Genomic DNA, 20,173 nt, shown 5'->3' on the forward strand with positions numbered 1-20,173 from the left:
GAGCGGTGTGTTTACCGCTCCTCCACCGCTGCTCCCCATTGAAATCAATGGGGCAGCGCTGTAATACCGCCGGCAAAACGCCGCTATTGCGGCGTATTGTGAGCAGTTTTAACCCTTTCTCGACCGCTAGTGGGGGGGTAAAAGTGCCCATCTAGCGGCTGAAATGCTCCGCAAATCCGACGGTAAACCGCTGCTAAAAATAGCGGTGTTTAACAGCCGACGCTATGGGCGGCGTGGTGTGAAAGGGGTCTTAGGATTGAAGAGTCTCCTTCCACATCAAGGAATTTTGCAGTCCTTTTTATGGAACCCAAAAGCGTAGGCGAGCCTCAAAAATTTGCTCTAATTCCTCTTGCAGGTAAGCCTTTTACTTTGCCAACTGCTTGACTGTATGTCCAGTCTAGAGATTGGAGCAAACTCGCCATGTTCAGTTGAGGCGTTGCCCCCTCCTTTTAGGGAACGATCGGATAGGAAGTTGGAGTGCACCTCTCTTTCTATGTGTTCAGTGACTGGAGCCTTGATTATTGCTAGAAGCTAGAATCTTGATGGTTCTAGCTTCTGCCCTAGTGTCTCAGACTCTGACTGAATGAAATTGGGAGTTACCCTTTAACGAAGAAAAAAATAATAGCGTATGCAATTGCCATATTATTGTCATATTGTAATTGAGTGTTATTAAAAATTACCTTTCCTTTTCAATCTGCAGCTGCTGTAATTTTCTGTAAATGCAGTGCAATATGCCTACCTGGAGTTGTTCTTTACACAGAATGTGTACTGACCACTTCCCAGAAACATAATTTTCTGCTTGTGTGATTGGCTCACCAGTTTTCCCAGAAGTCTGCCTAAGATACAAGTCAGATTTCAGGCATCCCCTGCAACAAAAAATTGCATTTTTGGTGAGATACTTTCAATAGGAACATGTGTAAAGGGATGCAGGTCCAGCAGATTTCCTCATTATTGCCCTGCAACTGCACAGCTGATACATAATTATGAAACCACTCCCATTAGACCTACTCGGCACAGAGGAACAAAAATGGATTTCTCTTATATTCACCGACTGACACAGCTTCTTCTCTTTAGACCATTGGATTGTTAAGCCACCTACAGGGGAGGACTAGGCATTACATGTCAACGTGATAATAAACCTAGAACTTTCTAGTTTCACCCAAGGGGCGGTCCCTTAGGTAACAACCCCTCAGCATTCTACTGCAGCCTCAGTTTTATTTTGCCTAGTGAAGGAGATGGACTTAGGAACCCTGACGGGCCCATCTGTCCATCTTTCTTTTTTTTTTTTTTTTTTTTTTTTTTGCAGAAGCTTGGCTTTTTGCGCAAGATGATAGATCCTGTGATCTGCTATGAACAGCCAGGTGGGTGACAGGCTGAATACCCTTATCCTTGTAGTCTCCCCAGCCTCGCAATCAAGCATGTGCAGACCAGAGCTCTGCACTGGGTCGGCCACGACGTAACCTCAGCTCCAGAGGTGGTCGATGAGTTTTTTTTTTGCTCCGGGGGTGCACATATGACCGGACTACTGATGTCTGCGTCACAGTGTGCCGAGGCTGGCAGCCACCCTGTACTGATCAGAGAGTGGGTCTGTAATGGAATGTCTCCCAGCTCTTCAGGACTGGTTAGTACAGCTCTCCCTGCATTGGTGGGGCTGAGCAGCTGGGCATTGTTTAGGAGGTCGATTCGGTGGTCCCTCACCACCTCCTCTTTTCTCCCTATCTTCCCTCCCCCCTCCAGGTGGGGGATGCTGCATGTGGCTGCTGAGCGGTGTGTGTGTGTGTGTGTGTGTGTGTATACACAGGGGACCTCCGGGGGGGTTCTATCACATGTGGGGGGGCTGCGCTGGCTGGCTGTGTCCTGAGCCCTGTTTCTCATGTCTCTGGAGGTGCCTGTGAGGCTGTGCCTGTGTCCCTTGCATCGCTGATCACCGCCATTTGTTCAGCTCTGTCCCTCATGGTTTCAGCATCAGCGGCCATCTTAGGTGGGCAAGGGAAAGCATGCTCTCCTGTGATCCGGCGGCCATTTTGGATACTGGATGCCGTTGGCCATTTTCTAAAAGCCTGAACACGTTTTTCAGCTTTCTCTAGTGGCAGCATGTGTCCCTGTGCTCTGGCGGCCATTTTCCCAATGTTTTAGGGCCTTTATACTGGACGCTGGGCGGCCATTTCCTTTGAGCCTGAGCACATTGCAGAGCGCCATTTCAGCGCTATTAGCAGCAGCTTCCACTGACACAGAGCGACTCTCTCTGCATCTGGGAGCCAACAGAGACCCCAGGCACTACTTGCTGGATAGCGCAGAACCCTTCAGGGTGGTGAGTCCTGTGGGAAAGAGCCCCTCAGCCAGCGGCAGTAAGGAGGGTGGGACTATCACGGCCCTAAGTCCCCTTTGGGTGGCACACAGGGTAGGGTCAGCATGGCTTCAGAAACTGGTGTTTCTTTCCCCGAAGTCCAGGCAATTGCAACCGGTTTTCCTGCGAAATGCACAGTGCCCTTGGACGCCTTGTCCGTGGTCCTCAATTAGACTCTGGCCCTGCTGAGGCTGGTGATTCCTACTCTGTCGTTTCAGATGACGCTGACCAGGACCGTTCGGACAGTGAGAATGAGTCCCCGTTCTGGTCCATGCGCGACAAAGCGCTTGTTGGAGCACTTATCACAGCTTTGCGTGATACCCTGAAGATTCAAGAGCCAGCAGATCCCTCTGCTGATGTAGCGGTCCCTTTTGGGTCCCGTAAGCCAGCCCGTTCACCTAAGGTGTTCCTGTATCTGACTTATTTTGACAAGTTCATTTACAAGGAATGGGGTCGACGTCAACGGACCTTTCAGTCACCAAATACATTGTGATGCGTTGTCCCTTTTGAGGAGAGAGTTCTCAAAAAGTGGTCGGCTCCTCCGGTCGTTGACCCCCCAGTATCCAGGTTAGACAAAGTAACCATGATCCCGGTAGAGGGGACTCCTGCATTTAAGGATCCCACGGACAGGAAGGCCGAGGCAGTGGCTCGTTCCTTGTTTACGGTTGTGGGGTCAACCATGCGACCAGTACTGGCATCCGCACTTGTGCCGTAGACACTGAGTGGGCAAAACTGTTGCACCGTGAATTGGGAGAACAGCAAGCTTCTCCTGTCTGCATGGAACTAGCAGACCAACTAGTGCATCGCCTTAATTACGTTTGTGACGCGGCCCTGGGTACCCTCCCCCTGTTATCCAGGGCTTCAGTGTCAGCACTGGTGCTGAGGTGCCTGATTTGGTTGAAATTCTGGTCTGCTGACCAGGAATCCCAAAAAGCCCTGACAGACCTTCCCTTCCTTGGCAACCAGCTCTTTGGAGCCTCTTTGGATGACATTAAGAACGCCACAGGTGGTAAGAGTACTGTACTCCCACAGGCCAGGAAGGCTAAGGAACCACGCCGTAGGCAAGGGCCCTCTTTTTCCGCTCACAAACTCCTTTTTTGTCTGCCCGGTGCTTCGGCTAAATGTCCCCAGCCCGACAGGATGACCACAGAAGGGCAGAAACGTCCCTGGAACCACAAGCCTGCGAACAAAAGTGCTACCGCATGAAGGTTTGCCCCCACCCATGTTCTCGGGAGGCCCTTTTGGGGGCAGTAGGGGACCTGCTGAATCGCAGGGTGATTGTACCTGTTCCGGAATCGGAACGTTTCCAGGGGTTCTACTGAAACCTGTTTGGACGTACCCGTTTCTTTCTTGGAACTACAATTTTGGATCTACAAGCCCTCAATCACTTTGAAAGTGGTTCAGAATGGAATCAGTTCACTCAGTAGTCGCTGCACTCCATCAGGGTGACTCCCTGGCATCCTTCGACATCCAGGATGCGTACCTGCACTTACCCATATGCCTCCGGCATCAAAAGTTTCTGCAATTGCAGTCGGGGAAGCCCACTAACAGTTTGTGGCTCTCCCTTCTGGTTTGGTATCGCCCCCCCCGAGTCTTTACCAAGGTATTGGCATTGTTGGCGTTGCTACAGAAATGCAGGATCGCGATAGTGGGTTACCTAGACTATCTCCTCCTGAGAGCTTCTTCTGCCTCAGAGTTGGAGGATGTGGCGATCACCATGCAGACCCTGCAAGAATTTGGGTTGCTGTTGAACCTAAAAAAGTTGGTGACTATACTGACTCAGCATTTGGAGTACCTAGGCTGGCTGCTGGACTCCAGGGAAGTGAGAGTTTCTCCCTTCAGACAAGCTGCAGACTCTCAGAGCCACGGTAAAACTGCTGATGAACTGCAAGTGGTCATCGCTGCGCTTCTGCATGCGAGTCCAGGTACTCATGGTGGCCTCCTTCGAGGCAGTACCATATGCCCAGTTCCACACCAGAGTCCTGCAGAAGGAGATCTTGACAAAGTGGGACAGATCTCTGTTGTCTCTGGATCGACTGATCCAGGTGAGCCAGTTAGTCAGGGGTTCCCTGATCTGGTGGCTGAGGTCTCCGGTGCTTCAGTCGGGGAAGTCGTTCCTACCTCTGAAATGGACAGTGATCGCAGCGGACACCAGCCTATTCGGCTGGGGTGGAGTAATGGGAGTTCAGTCGACTCAGGGCCTCTGGTCGACGGAGGAATCCAAGTTGCTGATCAATCTGCTCGAACTGAGAGCGATCAGGCTATGCCTCTCCACATGGTCAATGAGACTGCAAGGGCGTCCGGTCAGAATCCAGTCAGACAACATTACTGCTGTGGCATAAGTCTATCACCAAGTAGGAACAAGAAGATCTGAACCTGGTATTATCGGCGCTTCAGAAACCGCCATTTGAAAATATCAGTTTCCCCTGTTGACTCTTTCCCAGAAAGTGGTCTTTCTAGTGGCCATTACATCTGCCAGGAGGGTTTCAGAACTGGCGGCCTTGTCCTGCAAGTCACCCTATCTGGCTATCCACAAGGATAAGGTGGTGTTGCATCCGCAACAGTCTTTCCTCCCGAAGGTAATCTCAGCGTTTCACATCAATGAGGACATTGTGCTACCATCTCTGTGTCCTAAGCCGACACATCCTAAGGAGGTGGCCCTCAATGCTCTGGACGTGGTTCGGGCTCTGAAGGTGTATTTGTCTGCCACGGTACCCTTCCGGAAGTCACTCACTGTTTTGGTGGCTGGTCCACAGAAAGGTATGGCGGTCTCGTCGGATACCATTTCCAGGTCGTTCAGACAGATTGTAGTACAAGCCTACGCCTTGAACGGGCAGGTGCCCCCCTGTCCGGTCACGGCCCACTCCATGAGGGCAATCGGAACGTCTTGGACCTTCCGACATCAAGCGCCTGTCGCTCAATTATGTAAAGCGGCGCGTGGTCTGTCCACGTTTTTACAAAGTTCTACAAAATAGATGTCAGTGCATCGGGTGATGCCTGTTTTGGCCACAAAGTTTTGCATGCGGCTGTACAGTTGCAATTGCATATGCAATTTTTTCCTTTTTTCCTGTGTTTATTTTTTTTGTGTAAAAACGCAGTACCTTTTAAGTTAATGCACTGTTGCATTCGTTACCGCAGTTTTTGGTGTGGTTTGAGGGTAGTGCTTCTCCGTTGAGTAGCACCCTTGTTTTTTTGTGGCGGTTTCTCCACACACACTAGTTTTTTTTTGTGGGTAAAGTTTGTACTAGCTCCCACATGCCATGGTGGATGAAGTTTTTTATGCTGTTTTCCCACCCCTCGTTTTGGCACTGCTTGGGGACGTCCCAATGGTCTAAAGAGAAGAAGCTGTGCCATTTTTGTTATTCTGAAGAAAATAAGATTTTTTTTTTTGTACTCACTGTAAAATCCCTTTCTCTGTAATTCACCGACTGACACAGCACCCGCCCCTCATGTTTTTCTTTACCTTATGCTGCTTGTTGACGTACTGAGGCTGAACGTCTTCCAGGGGCATTGGAACAGAGTGCCTTTAAAGGGATACATCCTCCATGCATTTCAGGTCCAGAAGGAGTGATGGGACAGTGGCGATATTTCATCTCTGATATGGGATCTATGTAGCTGGTAAGCGTCAGTGTTTTCAGTGGTGGAAAGTCTTTTTCCTGCTTTCTTGGTGACACTCTTCCCTTGGTGTGGTGTGGTTCATCGCAGTGGAAATCACAAGCAAAAACGATTTACGTTTGGAGATGGACTAATATTTTGAATTTAAGCTCTAATTAGAGTAGTGTACATATTTATTTATGCACAATTTATTTATATATATTCAATTTTTTTTGCATGAATTATATTTCACATTAATTGATATTTTCATATGTGGGTTTATTATATATTCATTGATATTGAATTTGATCATTATAGCGCAGCTTTTTTCTAAAAATTGGTATTAATATTGTGGGTATCTCACATTTAGGTTGCAGCTTCACTTTCACATATGTTTTTATAGTTTGTCAATATTTGAACTTTAGATAGTGCTGTATTACAATTTTTTATAACAACCCAATGGTCTAAAGAGAAGAGGCTGTATCAGTCGGTGAATTACAGAGAAAAGGATTTTACGGCGAGTACAAAAAATCCTATTTTCTTCAGAATAAGAAAAGGAATCCGCAACAAAGGACGTTATAATCCTTGCAATGTACTATCCTTTTGACCATGAATGCTTTTTTTTCCTTCAAATTTGCAACGTCCCCCTCAGCATTTAACCAATCTGCATTTGGCAGCTCAAGCACTTCTTGCTCAAGGGGTGATAGATCTGCTGCCATAATCTGAATGGATCAGAGGATTCTGTTCCAACCTCTTTACAATTATGAATAAGGGAATACCGTATATACTCGAGTATAGGCCGACCCGAATATAAGCCGAGGCCCCCAATTTACCCCCAAAAAAACTGGCAAACTTATTGACTCGTGTATAAGCCGAGGGTAAGACATGCCTGTCCATCCCTGTGTGTGTGTCCGTCCATCCCTGTGTGTCCGTCCATCCCTGTGTGTCCGTCCATCCCTGTGTGTCCGTCCATCCCTGTGTGTGTGTGTCTCCATCCATCCATCCATCCCTGTGTGTGTGTGTGTATCCGTGTGTGTGTGTGTGTGTGTGTGTGTGTGTGTGTGTGTGTGTGTCCAGCCTACCTGTGTCCTGAGCCTTTGTCCCGAGCCTCCGTCCCGTGCCGAGCCTCCTTGCCTCCGTGCCTCGCCGCCGTGCCTCGCCGCCGTGCCTCGCCGCCGTGCCTTGCCTCCGGTCCCGTCCCGTCCCGTCCCGTGCCGTGCCGTCCTGTGCCTTGCCTCCGTCCCGTGCCCTCTTCGTTCGTCGGCGGCCATTGTAAAATTCAAAAGCTGCGCCGCCGCCTTCGCCTGTGATAGGCGGAACACTGAATTTCCCAGCAGCCTGTGTTCCGCCTATCACAGACGTCGTATCATCCTCGTCCGTAGTACGAGGATGATACGAAGTCCGTGATAGGCGGAACACAGGCTGCTGGGAAATTCAGTGTTCCGCCTATCACAGGCGAAGGGGGAGCCGGAGGCGCGGCTTTTGAATCAGAATGGCCGCTGTCTGTCTGCTCGACACGCTGATCGAGCGGGCAGACAGCGATGACTCGAGTATAAGCCGAGGGGGGCACTTTCAGCCTCAAAAAAGAGGCTGAAAATCTCGGCTTATACTCGAGTATATACGGTATGCCCAATTCTGGATCTGAAGGCCTTGACCGCTGTCGTAAAAGTGCAAGTTCTGGATGGGATCCCTGCAGTCCATTGTAGCCTCTTTGCACCAAGGAGACTTCTTAGCCTCAATCAACATCCGGTATTCCTACTTCCACATTCCCATTTCCCGCAACCATCAATATTTTTTTAAAATTTTTTTAGTTGTGGTAGTGAAACTCCACTGCGTAGTTTATTCTTTCAGCCTGGCATCTACCTCACAGGTTTTCACCAAAGTTCTGACACCGGTGCTGGCACTACTGCGGATCCGAGGGATCTCAATTGTAGGGTAACTGGACCATTGGATGAGCCGAGTCTGCATTGGAGATGACCTGTGATATCTCTATCATAATTCAAATACTGGAGGATTTTGGATTAATCCTGAATAATAAAGCAGATGCCTTACACCCTTCTCCATGCATGGAGCAGCTGGAACTTATTATGGATACCAAGGAGTATTTTTTTTTTATTTTTTTTGCGGAGGGGCGGTTATTAGCACATGAACAGAATCGCACATTTGGTCACTGTACGGTCACCCAAGGGTACATTATTTTTCCCCTAAGTAGCCCAATTTTTGTTTTCTCCAAGGTGTTCCTGCTAAATCTGCCCGATGCCTTTCATCTGCTGTACAGTCCAGATAAATGTGTGGATAAAGAAACTGCATTGCAAACCATCGCAGAACAAATAGTCACACTGTGTGCTACTCTGGAAGAGAATCCTGGGGTTCGCTATAAGAGGTAATAGTTTACATGTACCGTATGTAGCATGATTTTTCATTGAGCTCATGTAATGTGATTTTTCTGGTCTACATTTTATGTCTGAAGAGAACCACTAGATAATGCCGAAAATCTGGCTAACTTAGTGGAAGAGAAGCTTGTTCAGTATTACAAGACTGATGAAAAAAACCCGTTTAAGGTAAGGCGGATGAGACATTACATTATATTGTTTAGTTAAACTGTTAAATGGGATATATTCGTTAAGAGTGGAAATAAGACTCGGCTATATAAGAAATCCATCCTGTTAATGGTTTCTATTTTTACAGGTGTTGCAGTGCCACCTGCTTTTTAGAGGGGTTTTGTTTTTAGGTTCTAGGTGGTCCTTGGGTCACTGGAGGTTTGGTCATCAGTGTGATGGCACCACCGCCTGCTATTCTCCTCAGATCCTACCACTTTCTCTTTCCTTTGCACTTGAGTCCTGCATTCATGCAGCACTTTGCACTTGTCCCTGCATTCCCCACACTGGTTCAGCTTTCTTCAACAAAGATTCTGTTCTCTGCTGTCAGTGATGTGACTGGCAGTTGCATAATCTCTAATGCTAAAGCCATGCTCACCAACTAACTTTTAGGGCCAGAGACAAGATTCTGGTTTGTATTTGTACACATTCTGCTAAGGATAAATGGAGTATGCATTTCAGCTGTCAAACCTACAGTGCTTTTGGATAGAAATTGTCTTTAAAATATTTCTTGTTCTATAACTGCAGGGACTGGAAATTACATTCAACAGTTCCATAAGTTCAGCTCCGATAATTCCATTTGATGATAAGAAACAAATTTACACAGGCTAAACAAAATATGTAATGGCACTTGTTACCACATCATTGAATATATTGTTTTCCTCTTCTCCTGAGGAATCGATATTATTCTTAATTTTATATAGCACCAGCATTTTTACAAAGCTTTTATTTGGGATAATTCACAAAATATATACAAAAGTAACGTATGTCAACAAACTACATAAAAGGTAACCGTGCCCTGCCCATAGGAGTTCACTATGTGTAAGCAAAACCTGAGCAAATCGTGCTGCAAAAACAGCACCGGATAACCTTAGCAGACTAGTCGTTTGGGTTCTATAGACTAACTAGCATCCATTCAGTGACTAGTTTATCAAATGGTCATTTATTGCCCTCATGGATACTCGCTGGATGGCTATTTTTTATTAAATAAATGTAATTCTGTACTAATTATAATCCTTTTTTTATTGTTCCGCTTTTTGTGGTGTAAGGATAAAGAGTTTTTGTTTTTTACCGCAGGAGAAAAGTCAGTCCCAGCTACTTATACTTGACAGAGGATTTGATCCAGTTTCTACGGTGCTGCATGAACTAACTTTTCAAGCTATGATTTATGATCTTTTGCCCATTGAAAATGATGTTTACAAGCAAGTACTTTTTTGCTTTTCCAAATAAATGATATCCTTGTTAAGCACTGTTGTATGCAAGTAATTTTTGCACAAAACCTGATGTTTATATTTCATTCTGTCTGTAGATCTTTTTTTTTTTTTTTTTTTTTTTTTTTTTTATTCATGAAATGTTTGGATATTACCAGGAATGCAGAAATAGAGAGAAAATGTGATTCCCACCTAAATTCATAAACTAGTAGTACTCACCGATTATATATCGGGGGAACAATATTACTAAATAAAAAATAAAGATGTGTGATATATACACACACCTAAAGCGTTAACTACAGTATAATTGTATAAAAAGGGCAAAATACAAAAAGTCACAGCAAGCAAAAAATTCCCGCTTATTCCCGCTTATTCTCTGTATATAGAGCAGAGAGGAATTATAACAATTTCCAGATGTTCTATATTACCCTATGTCAATATGAACAGACAACCTATTGCAATATTTAACTATCTCTCAAAAATAAGGGGAAGGATGGGGTAAAATCAGCGATCCACAGACCCCTCCCTCCCCCAAATAAGAGCACCCCTTATAATACCTAGAAAAATCCCCCCAAGCCACCTGTAAACGAACAAGTAGCATAAGATTAATAAAGGGAGCAGTGTGTTTCCGAAAAAATAGATATGTCACACTGCTCCACAATGGAATGATGGACATCCAACACTATTCTGATATACTCAAATGGTTAATATAATGGTCAGTCAGTCAAATGGGGGTAGATCAAAGACATAGGTTGTTCGTCATGGTGAAAGAAAACATGTTAATCCAAAGAAATTTTATATGGTAAAAAAAAACTCCTTCACGGGCAGATGCATAAATTCTCCATAAAAACAAAACAACAAAAACAATAATGAGTCCCCATAGTTCTCGACCTGATGTTAAAGTGCAATGCTGGACACAGAGCTCTATATTAACATACCAGGGAGATAGTATAAGTCCCTAAATACTAGTGGTGCAACGGATCGTCCCCAATCCATGATCCGAACTGGTTAACCTGTTCGGATCGGCACACCACGTGATCCGTGGAGCGCTCCGCTGCCTCGGCCTTAGGAAAGGGCGCGGCTTCAGCCTAGCGCCAGAGCGGTGGCCACCTTGGTACACCCGGCGGCGGCTGTGGTGAGCTGCACGCTGACATCTTCACCCCTTTGGCTGACTTCTATTCTGGTAAGGTAAGATTAAACACTAGTCTTCCTATACTGTATACAGTGGGGAGATGTCTGTGGATATACAGTGTGGGAGAGGTCTGTGGTTATTACAGTGAGTGGGGGAGGTGTCTATTACAGTGTGGGAGAAGACGTGGATATTACAGTGGGGGAGATTAAGGATATTACAGTGGCGAGATTTTTATGCTGATCCGATCAGTGACTCTGATCCGAGGAACGATCCGAACCGTGAGGGCTTTTTTATTTATTTATTTTTTTTGATCCGTTGCACCCCTACTAAATACTGCAATTACAAATGATACAATATTTTAAGCAATAGTGGTTACTCACGGCTCCAGCTGGTAATGCAGAGATCTCCACTAGTCCTATCTGGAGATCCATCTGTCAGTGCATGTGCAATGCATACAATTCCTCAGCAAGGAGTTCCTCATCTCTGATTTTTCTATGGATTTTCAATTTATGCAGTATTTCAATACTATCAAAAGCAGGTTGATAATAGTCCAGCGGACAGTAGAATCAAAGCCCAGGATTCTGGTACACAGGAAAAACCATCAGCAAGGTATTCAGAATAGTTATTTCAGATGGTGCATCATTTGCTTTCAAAAAGGCTTCCACATGAGAACCAGGTGTAGGCGGGGGTCGGTATAGAGCAGGGGTGCTGTCCCAGCGTAAAAGTTTTACATGTTTCATCCTCTGATACCGGAACTTCGTCAGAACTAAGGCATAGTCAGCTGTCACATAAATATAGGGCATCACCCCACCTTTAATTATGTTAAATCAAACACAGGTGCTACCCACCCATTACTTCTAGTAATAAATATATTAAATCCACAAGTGCTCAGACCACTAAAAGTGTGTGTGATGTGCTGTCCCACGTGTCTACATTATTTCCATTCTTTTCATACATTAATTCCCATACATAAAGTGTGATAATCATACATATACTAAGATAATAATCACTTCAGAAGACACATTAATTGCTTTTAGACTGCCAGGCTCTCCGCAGTATCCTCACCGATAGAACATTGTTTCATTTGTACTCGTGTTAACACACTGCCATATAGCCATTCTCAGTGTACCACAATCATCACTCTTTGCTACATTTTCTGTGTTATGATAAATGAACTGAAAAAAAACATTCATACATCAGATAGACGTTCCGATTTATAGATAGACAGAACCTAATATCTTTGTTCCATCATCTAATATACATACACATATACACATACATATATATATATATATATATATATATATATATATATATATATATATATATATATATATATATACATGCACGCACATACATACATACATACATACATATTATATATATATATATATATATATATATATATATATATATATATATATATATATATATATATATATATATATATATATATACATACACACACCCCCATATCAATCGATGTATCAGTTAAGCACAAGACTACATCATACATCAGGGATATGCACTTAGTGGACCTCCAGCTGTTGCAGAACTACAAGTCCCATGAGGCATAGCAAGACTCTGACAGCCACAAGCATGATACCCAGAGGCGTAGGCATGATGGGACTTGTAGTTTTGCAACAGCTGGAGGTCCGCTAATTGCTTTTCCCAGTCATACATGCATTTGTGACGTTTACCAGCTTTTTCAATATAATATCCACCTACAGATTGATGGCAGGTATGATGTGAATTGGTCTATTTGCTTGTTGGTGTTCTATTGTATATAGAACATGCATGAGTAATCCACTCATACTCTTTACAATGTCCGATCCATCGGGGTTGAAAGTGATGAATCAGTGAATGCCCAAGGCAGGGAGAATTTACCTGCACGCTACAGGAAACCTAGCATGTGGATATATCTGTGGCTTGAAAAAAGAACAACACATTTGTAATTGCAGTATTTAGGGACTTATACTATCTCCCTGGTACGTGGATATATATCTCTGTGTCCATCATTGCACTTTAACATCAGCACGAGAACAATGGGGACTTGTTTTTTTTTTTTTTTTTTTTTTTTTATTTGGAGAATTTATACATCTGCCCGTGAAGGAGTTTACCATATAAAATTTCTTTGGATTAACATTTTTTCTTTAACTGTGACTAACAACCTATGTCTTTTTTGCTCTAGCTCCATTTGACTAATGGCAGCTGATATATTTTTCTCACCCCTTCTCCCTCCTTTTTTTCTTTAATTTTGTTCCTAACTCCTTGCAACTCTAACGCCTAACAAAGTCGATAATGTCAGCCTGAAACCCAACTCTCTCTAAGCCCCTGTACACACGGTCAGACATTCCGACAACAAAATCCGACGGATTTTGTCCGAAACTGGTGCATACACAAGGTCAAAGTTGTCGGAAAATCCAATCGTTCGTAACGTGATGACGTTTAGTTACGACGGGACTACGTTCAGACTAGTAGCCAATAGCTTTGGTCTAGGAATTTGATCTGAGCATGTGTGACACTTTGTCCGATCGGAATTCTCTACAAACGATCAGACAAAGTCCGATCGGATTATGTTGTCGGAAAATTTTTATATCCAGCTCTCAAACTTTGTTGCTCAGACATTCCGACAGAAAAAGTCTGATGAAGCCCACACATGGTTGGATTGTCCGATAGCACGGTCCGATCTGACATGTTCCGTCAGAATGTCCGACCATGTATACAAGGGCTAACACAACCCAAAAAACATTAACCCCCCAACACTAACTTAGCTGTAAACTAAACACCTATTGTTCTGAATACTCCCCCTCCTCCTGTGGAGTCTGCAGCATGCAGATCCTGTTCTTACTAAAAACCTGGTGGCTGCACAAATTAAGCATGGGGGTGACTTTGGAAATGGTAAATGATTTGAGAATCTGGGGTCTCATAAAGATTGTACAACTTTGTACTTAAAGTTGAAGGAAATGCTTCTCTTCAACTCCTTCTTTTTTTTTTTTTTTTTTTTTAAACATTCACTAACCACAATAGTAGAAATGATGCATTGTTCAAAAGTCTTAATATGCTTTTTTTTATCTCCTTTTCTTTCAAAAGTCCCCCTGTCACGTGACAACACAGCTTTTGGGATGGGGCAGGAACGAGGTTACTCAGAGCTCTGCTGACAGTGGTTTAAGGCAGGGCTTGACAAATTTGCTTTGAATCTAGGAGCCAGTTAAAAAAGTTAGGAGCCAGTTTTTAGAGTGGTATTGATTGTCCGCTCCCGGGGTAAGGCCTGGTAATTTTCGCCCCATAACTCTTAACTGAGCACCCAGTCAATAACTCCAACTGTAACGTCAGGGTTATAGGCTGGCAACAGATGGAACTGGTTGGCATGAAGAACTGGCAGGTGATGCTGGCAGTGGCACTGATTGGCAGTGGGTGGCACTGGCATGTGGCACTGGCAGGGGGCATTGGTTGGCACCGGCAGGTTGCGGTGGCACTGATTGGCAGTGACACTGATGGTACCGGTTGGCATTGGCAGGTGGCACTGGTATGGAACTGGCACTATTGGCACTAGCAGGTGCCACTGATTGGCGGTGGCACTGATGGATAGCACTGGCAGGCAGTGATAGGTGGCACTGGTTAGCGCTGGCAGGTGGCACTGGTTGGCAGATGGTACTGGCAGGTGGCACTGGTTGGCATTGGCAGGTGGCACTGGTTGGCACTGATTTTGGTGACACTAATTGGCACTGGCAGGTGGCACACACGTGGCACTGATTGGTGGTGGCACTGGTTGGTGGTGGCACTGATTGCCGGTGGCATGTGACACTGGTTGGTGGGGGCACCGGTTGTCACTGGCAGGTGCTACTGATTGGCGGCGGCACTGGTTGGCGATGGCAGGTGGCACTTGCAGACACTGGTCGGCACCGGCAGATGGCACTGATTAGCACTGGCAGGTTTCACACTGCGCACTCAGTGTGAAACTGACAAGTAACAGAGAGAAGCTGTCAGGATTGAGCTTAATGTCAGGGTTGGGTGGGACCCAGCCGGGGTGGACAGGACCCAGCCGCTATCGAACACCAGCCAATGATTGGGCAGCTTAAGAAAAGGGGCGGGGCCACATACACGTAGCGGCCCACCCAGATCCATTGGCTGGTGTTTGATAGCTGCTGGGTCCTGCCCACCCCAGCTGGGTCTCGCCCACTCCCGACATCAAGCTCAAATGACAGATCCTCCTCTCCTCTTCTCTCTGTTACTTGCCAGTTTCACACACTCGGCGGCTCTGGCAAGCATCAAGCGCCGCGCTGAGTGTAGAGAAAGGGAGGAGGACGGCAGTCAGTGTTAATGAACTGCATGTCTGGGGCATCACGAGTTATAGTGAGTGGGCTGGTGGCAGTCTAGGCGCCAGGGTGCAATTTCTGGTCGCAATGGCGACCTGGCACCTGGGGTTTGTTGAGCCCTGGTTTAAGGATGTGCCTGTGAGCTGCCACATTCAGCTCAACAGACAGACCATTGATGATACAGAACAGGAAATTGCTGATTGTCTAGCTTTAGACTACTCATTTTTTCTAATCTAGACAATCGGCATCTCAGAAAATGCAAGTTATTTGGCATACTAATCATTGGCAAATTTTGCTTTTTGAGTGGAATTCCACTTTTAAGCTGAAAACAAGGTACAAAAAAAACGATTAAAGTATATTTCTCAAAGGCTACAAAAGATATAAATCTGCTTTGCGTGCACAATGCCTTTGCAAACCTAGATTTTACCTTTTTTTAATCCAATGGTGACTTAATGTGTTGCATGGCATGTGCAGAAAGCCTAGCTGTGGGTGGAACCCAGGAGGGTCTATCCACTACCATCTGGGAACAAAAAAACTTATAATGGAGTGGATACAATACCATTCATCCAGCTCAATGAGAGAGGGAGAGAGCAGTTTACAGAAAGCTATTGCAGAGGCAGAAAAATGCAGAAGTTGTTTCGTGCTAGATTACTGCACAGATGTGAAATGAATACACAAAGGAGATCAACATATGCTAAATGGAAGCATGTCAAATAATGTTTGTTTTTAATTCTTTTTCTGCTGTATTATATAATAGATATCGGGCAGACACCTCCCTTGGAACAAAGGACAAAGAAGGCCGCCTAGATGAATCTGATGAACTCTGGGTGAAAATTCGTCACAAACATATCGCTGATGTCTTAGAGTATGTATTCATGCATCATACATACAGTCCACTTGCTGACCAGCCGCTGTCATTATACTGAGGCAGTTCGGCACGATCTCGCGAACCGTCGTAGCTGTACGTCGGCTCCTTAAAGTGGGATAGCAGGTGCTAGCACATGCTGCATTGCAGGGCCTATGTTCGCGGGCACGAGAGGCAGAACAGGGAGTCGTGTGTGTGTGTGTGTGTGTGTGTGTGTGTGTGTGTGTGTGTGTGTGTGTGTGTGTGTGTGCGTAAATGCACAAATCCCAGTTCTGTGAGGAGAGGCAGATCGTGAGTTCCTAATAGCTAGGAACCACAATCTGCCATCTCCTATAGTCAGTCCCCCCCACCCCCTCCACAGTTGGAGAACACAGTCAGGGAACAGTTAACCCCTTGATTGCCACTAGTGGTAACCCCTTCCATGCCAGTGACATTTACACAGTAATCAGTGCATTTTTATAGCACTGATTGGTGTATAATTGTCAATGGTTGCAAAAATGTGTCAAGTGTCCACCATAATGTCACAGTCCTGATTAAAAATCAGATTGCTGCCATTACTAGTAAAAAAATAAAAATGCCATAAATCTAGCCCCTATTTTGTAGACACTCTAACTTTTGCACAAACTAATCAGTATACGCTTATTGCGATTTTTTTTTTTTTTTTTTTTTTTTTTTTTTTTATTACCAAAAATATGTAGAAGAATACATATCGGCCTAAACTGAGGGAAAAAAATAGCTATTAAAAAAAAATGGGGATATTTATCATAGCAAAAAATACAAAATATTGTTTTTTCAAAATTTACGCTCTGGTTTTTTTTTTTTTTTTTGCGCAAAAAAAATAAATAGATGATCAAAGCACCAAAAGAAAGCTCTGTTTGTGTGGGGGGGGGGGGGGAGGACATACATTTTGTTTCGGAAAAAAATTGCCTGGTCATTGAGCAGCCAAATCTTCCAGGGCTACACTGGTTAATAACATATTTAGGGAGGTTATAGATTTCTATAATGTTTTAGTGGTGTGTTAATAAACACAGATATGGCAATTTCACCACTAGGCCATTGACAGTTGTAGGAGCTTCAGGCCTGAAGTGAGAACATTTTCTTTTATAGCAGTGAACTTTGGTTTAGCCCTTAACAGTTCAGCTTTGGAACTTTCTTTCTGTTTTAGTAATTTTGTTTCAAACATTAGAATTTTCATACTGTATTTCAATTTTATTTTCACAGTGAGATACCAAAACTTGTTAAAGAAATTTCTTCTAGCAAAAAAGAAGCTGAAGGCAAGGTAATACTGGGTTAAAGAAAATGTTTACAATTTCCACTGTTTATTTTAGAGACTTTTATTTTCTTCTAGTATTAAAAGCGTTTATGTACAGGTTGTATTTGCAATGGGGAAAGGGCCAATTCACACTGCGATTCAGCACTAGGGCCACTCTGCGTTGCTGCCGTTTAAGGGGCAGTGTGTTGCACGATTCAGCCTACTGCATCACAGGACACAGAGCCATAGTATTAACTATATGGTTATATAGGCACCCTCAGGTGATGGACACTGACACACCCAAGACCGGAAGTTCACTCCCTATATAACCCTTCCTCTTACCAGGAGTAGCTCAGTTTTTGTAGCAAATCAATATACATAAATCCCAAAAGAGGGGATGGACCTCTGTCTGGTGATGTACTCAAAGAAAAATATTTTACAGGTAAGCTGTTATAAAAATCCTATTTTCTTTATTGTACATCACTCGACATAGAGCCATAGTATTGACTATATGGGACGTCCCATAGCAGTGCTATTTCCTCAAGTCTGGGCGCTCCCAGACTTGAGGATCTATACTGCTGTCTGCAGCGCACTGCACCCAAAGGCAATATACTCATGCCTTTTTACATCCACCTGATAAAACCTGGTGAATGTATGTACTGAAGACCAATTTGCGGCCTTACAGAACTGAGCCATGGAGGCCTGGTGATGTAGAGTGCGCTTTGACTTGAAAAGGCAGAATCTTACCTTTTTAACCACTTTCAGACCAGACCACTTTTTGCGATTCGGCACTGCGTCGCTTTAACTGACAATTGAACGGTCATGCGACGTGGCTCCCAAACAAAATTGATGTCCTTTTTTTTTCCCCCCACAAATAGAGCTTTCTTTTGGTGGTATTTGATCACCCATGCAGTTTTTTTTATTTTTTGTGCTATAAACAAAAATAGAGCGACAATTTAGAAAAAACGCATAATTTTTTTACTTTTTGTTATAATAAATATCCCCCAAAAATATATATATATATATATATATATAAAAAAAAAAAAAATTTCCCTCAGTTTAGGCCGATACGTGTTCTTCTACATATTTTTGGTAAAAAAAACGCAATAAGCGATTATTGATTGGTTTGCGCAAAAGTTATAGCGTTTACAAAATAGGGGATAGTTTTATGGCATTTTTATTAACATTTTTTTTTTTACTAGTAATGGCGGCGATCAGCGATTTTTATTGTGACTGCGACATTGTGGCGGACACATCAGACATTTTTGACACATTTTTGGGACCATTGTCATTTATACAGCAATCAATGCTATACAAATGCATTGATTCCTGTGTAAATGACACTGGCAGTGAAGGGGTTAACCAGAGGGTGGCAGTGTAGGGGTTAAGTGTTCCTAGGGGCATGTTACTAACTGTGGGGGGCTGGGCTTTGTGTTAGTGAACACTGATCTCTGTCTGCTCCAATCACATGGAGCAGAGATCAGCGTCACTTGTTGCTAGGCAGAACGGGGAGATGCTGAATACAACGGCATCTCCCCGTTCAGCCATCCCGTGAGATGATCGCGGGTATCCCTGTGGCGATAGAGTCCGCGGGACCTGCGACCAGACTCACGGGGGTCTCGACCGCCACGCGAGCGTGCCGCCGGAGGCGCGCATGCGATGGCAGGGCGGCATTTAATAAAAATACGCCAATATGCCTGCCCGTGCCATTCTGCCGACGTGCATAGGCATGCGCCAGTCGGGAACTGGTTAAACCATAAGCCTGAATTATAACTTGCCGAATCCACTTAGAAATAGTGGATTTCGATGCTGCCTGTCCTTTCCTAGGGCCTTCTGGCAGCACAAATAAGACATTAGTCTTCCGGATCTGAGCAGTCGTCTGTAAATAGACCTTGACTGCTCTCACCACATCAAGATAATTTAGTAACGTCTCTTCCCTAGAACATGGTTTTGGAAAAAACTATGGTAGGACAATATCTTGGTTCAGGTGAAACCCTCAGACCACTTTTGGCAGAAAACTTGGACGTGGACGCAACATGACCCTGTCCTCGTGAATAATCAAATATAGCTCTTTACAAGAAAGAGCAACCAATTCCGAAACCCTCCTTGCTGAGGATATAGCAACCAAGAACACTAACTACGTTGTCAAAAGGACTAAGGGAGTATTCTTTATCGGTTCAAAGGGCTATTTTTGCAATACTGACAAAACTAAGTTCAAGTCTCAAGGTTTCAAAGGTGATCTAACTGGTGGATTAAGCCGCATCACCCCTTGCATAAAAACCAGGCCAAAGAATGCGAAGCAAGCAGTCTTTTAAATAAGTAGGGATGCACCGAATGGGTTTTTTGGTACCGATACCGAAAATGAAAAATACACTAGGCCGAAAACCGAAACCGATACCGAAACAGCACCGATACCGAAAATGACTGTTTTTAAAAAAAAAATTTTTTATACAGGAGGTGGTCAGAGACTTGGGACATGGTACAGAAGGTGGTCAGAGACTGGGGACATGGTACAGGAGGTGGTCAGAGACTGGGGACATGGTACAGGAGGTGGCCAGAGACTGGGGACATGGTACAGGAGGTGGCCAGAGACTGGGGACATGGTACAGGAGGTGGCCAGAGACTGGGGACATGGTACAGGAGGTGGCCAGAGACTGGAGACATGGTACAGGAGGTGGTCAGAGACTGGGGACATGGTACAGGAGGTGGTCAGAGACTGGGGACATGGTACAGGAGGTGGTCAGAGACTGGGGACATGGTACAGGAGGTGGTCAGAGACTGGGGACATGGTACAGGAGGTGGTCAGAGACTGGGGACATGGTACAGGAGGTGGTCAGAGACTGGGGACATGGTACA

The 20,173-nt window shown here is 44.7% G+C and overlaps 1 protein-coding gene across 1 annotated transcript in view; it reads left to right on the forward strand.

Annotated features, from left to right (window-relative positions):
- Positions 1-20,173, forward strand: part of STXBP3 (syntaxin binding protein 3) — a 193,476-nt gene that overhangs the window by 85,015 nt on the left and 88,288 nt on the right. The window contains exons 7-11 of the mRNA XM_077452712.1: positions 8,176-8,324; positions 8,412-8,502; positions 9,616-9,740; positions 15,958-16,065; positions 17,287-17,344. Coding sequence (XP_077308838.1) covers positions 8,176-8,324; positions 8,412-8,502; positions 9,616-9,740; positions 15,958-16,065; positions 17,287-17,344 — 531 coding nt within the window. The remainder of the gene's footprint in view (positions 1-8,175; positions 8,325-8,411; positions 8,503-9,615; positions 9,741-15,957; positions 16,066-17,286; positions 17,345-20,173) is intronic.

This window comes from Lithobates pipiens, unplaced genomic scaffold (genome assembly GCF_037356315.1).
Source record: "Lithobates pipiens isolate NorthernLeopardFrog02 unplaced genomic scaffold, aLitPip1_a1.2 Scaffold_23, whole genome shotgun sequence".
NCBI lineage: Eukaryota > Metazoa > Chordata > Amphibia > Anura > Ranidae > Lithobates > Lithobates pipiens.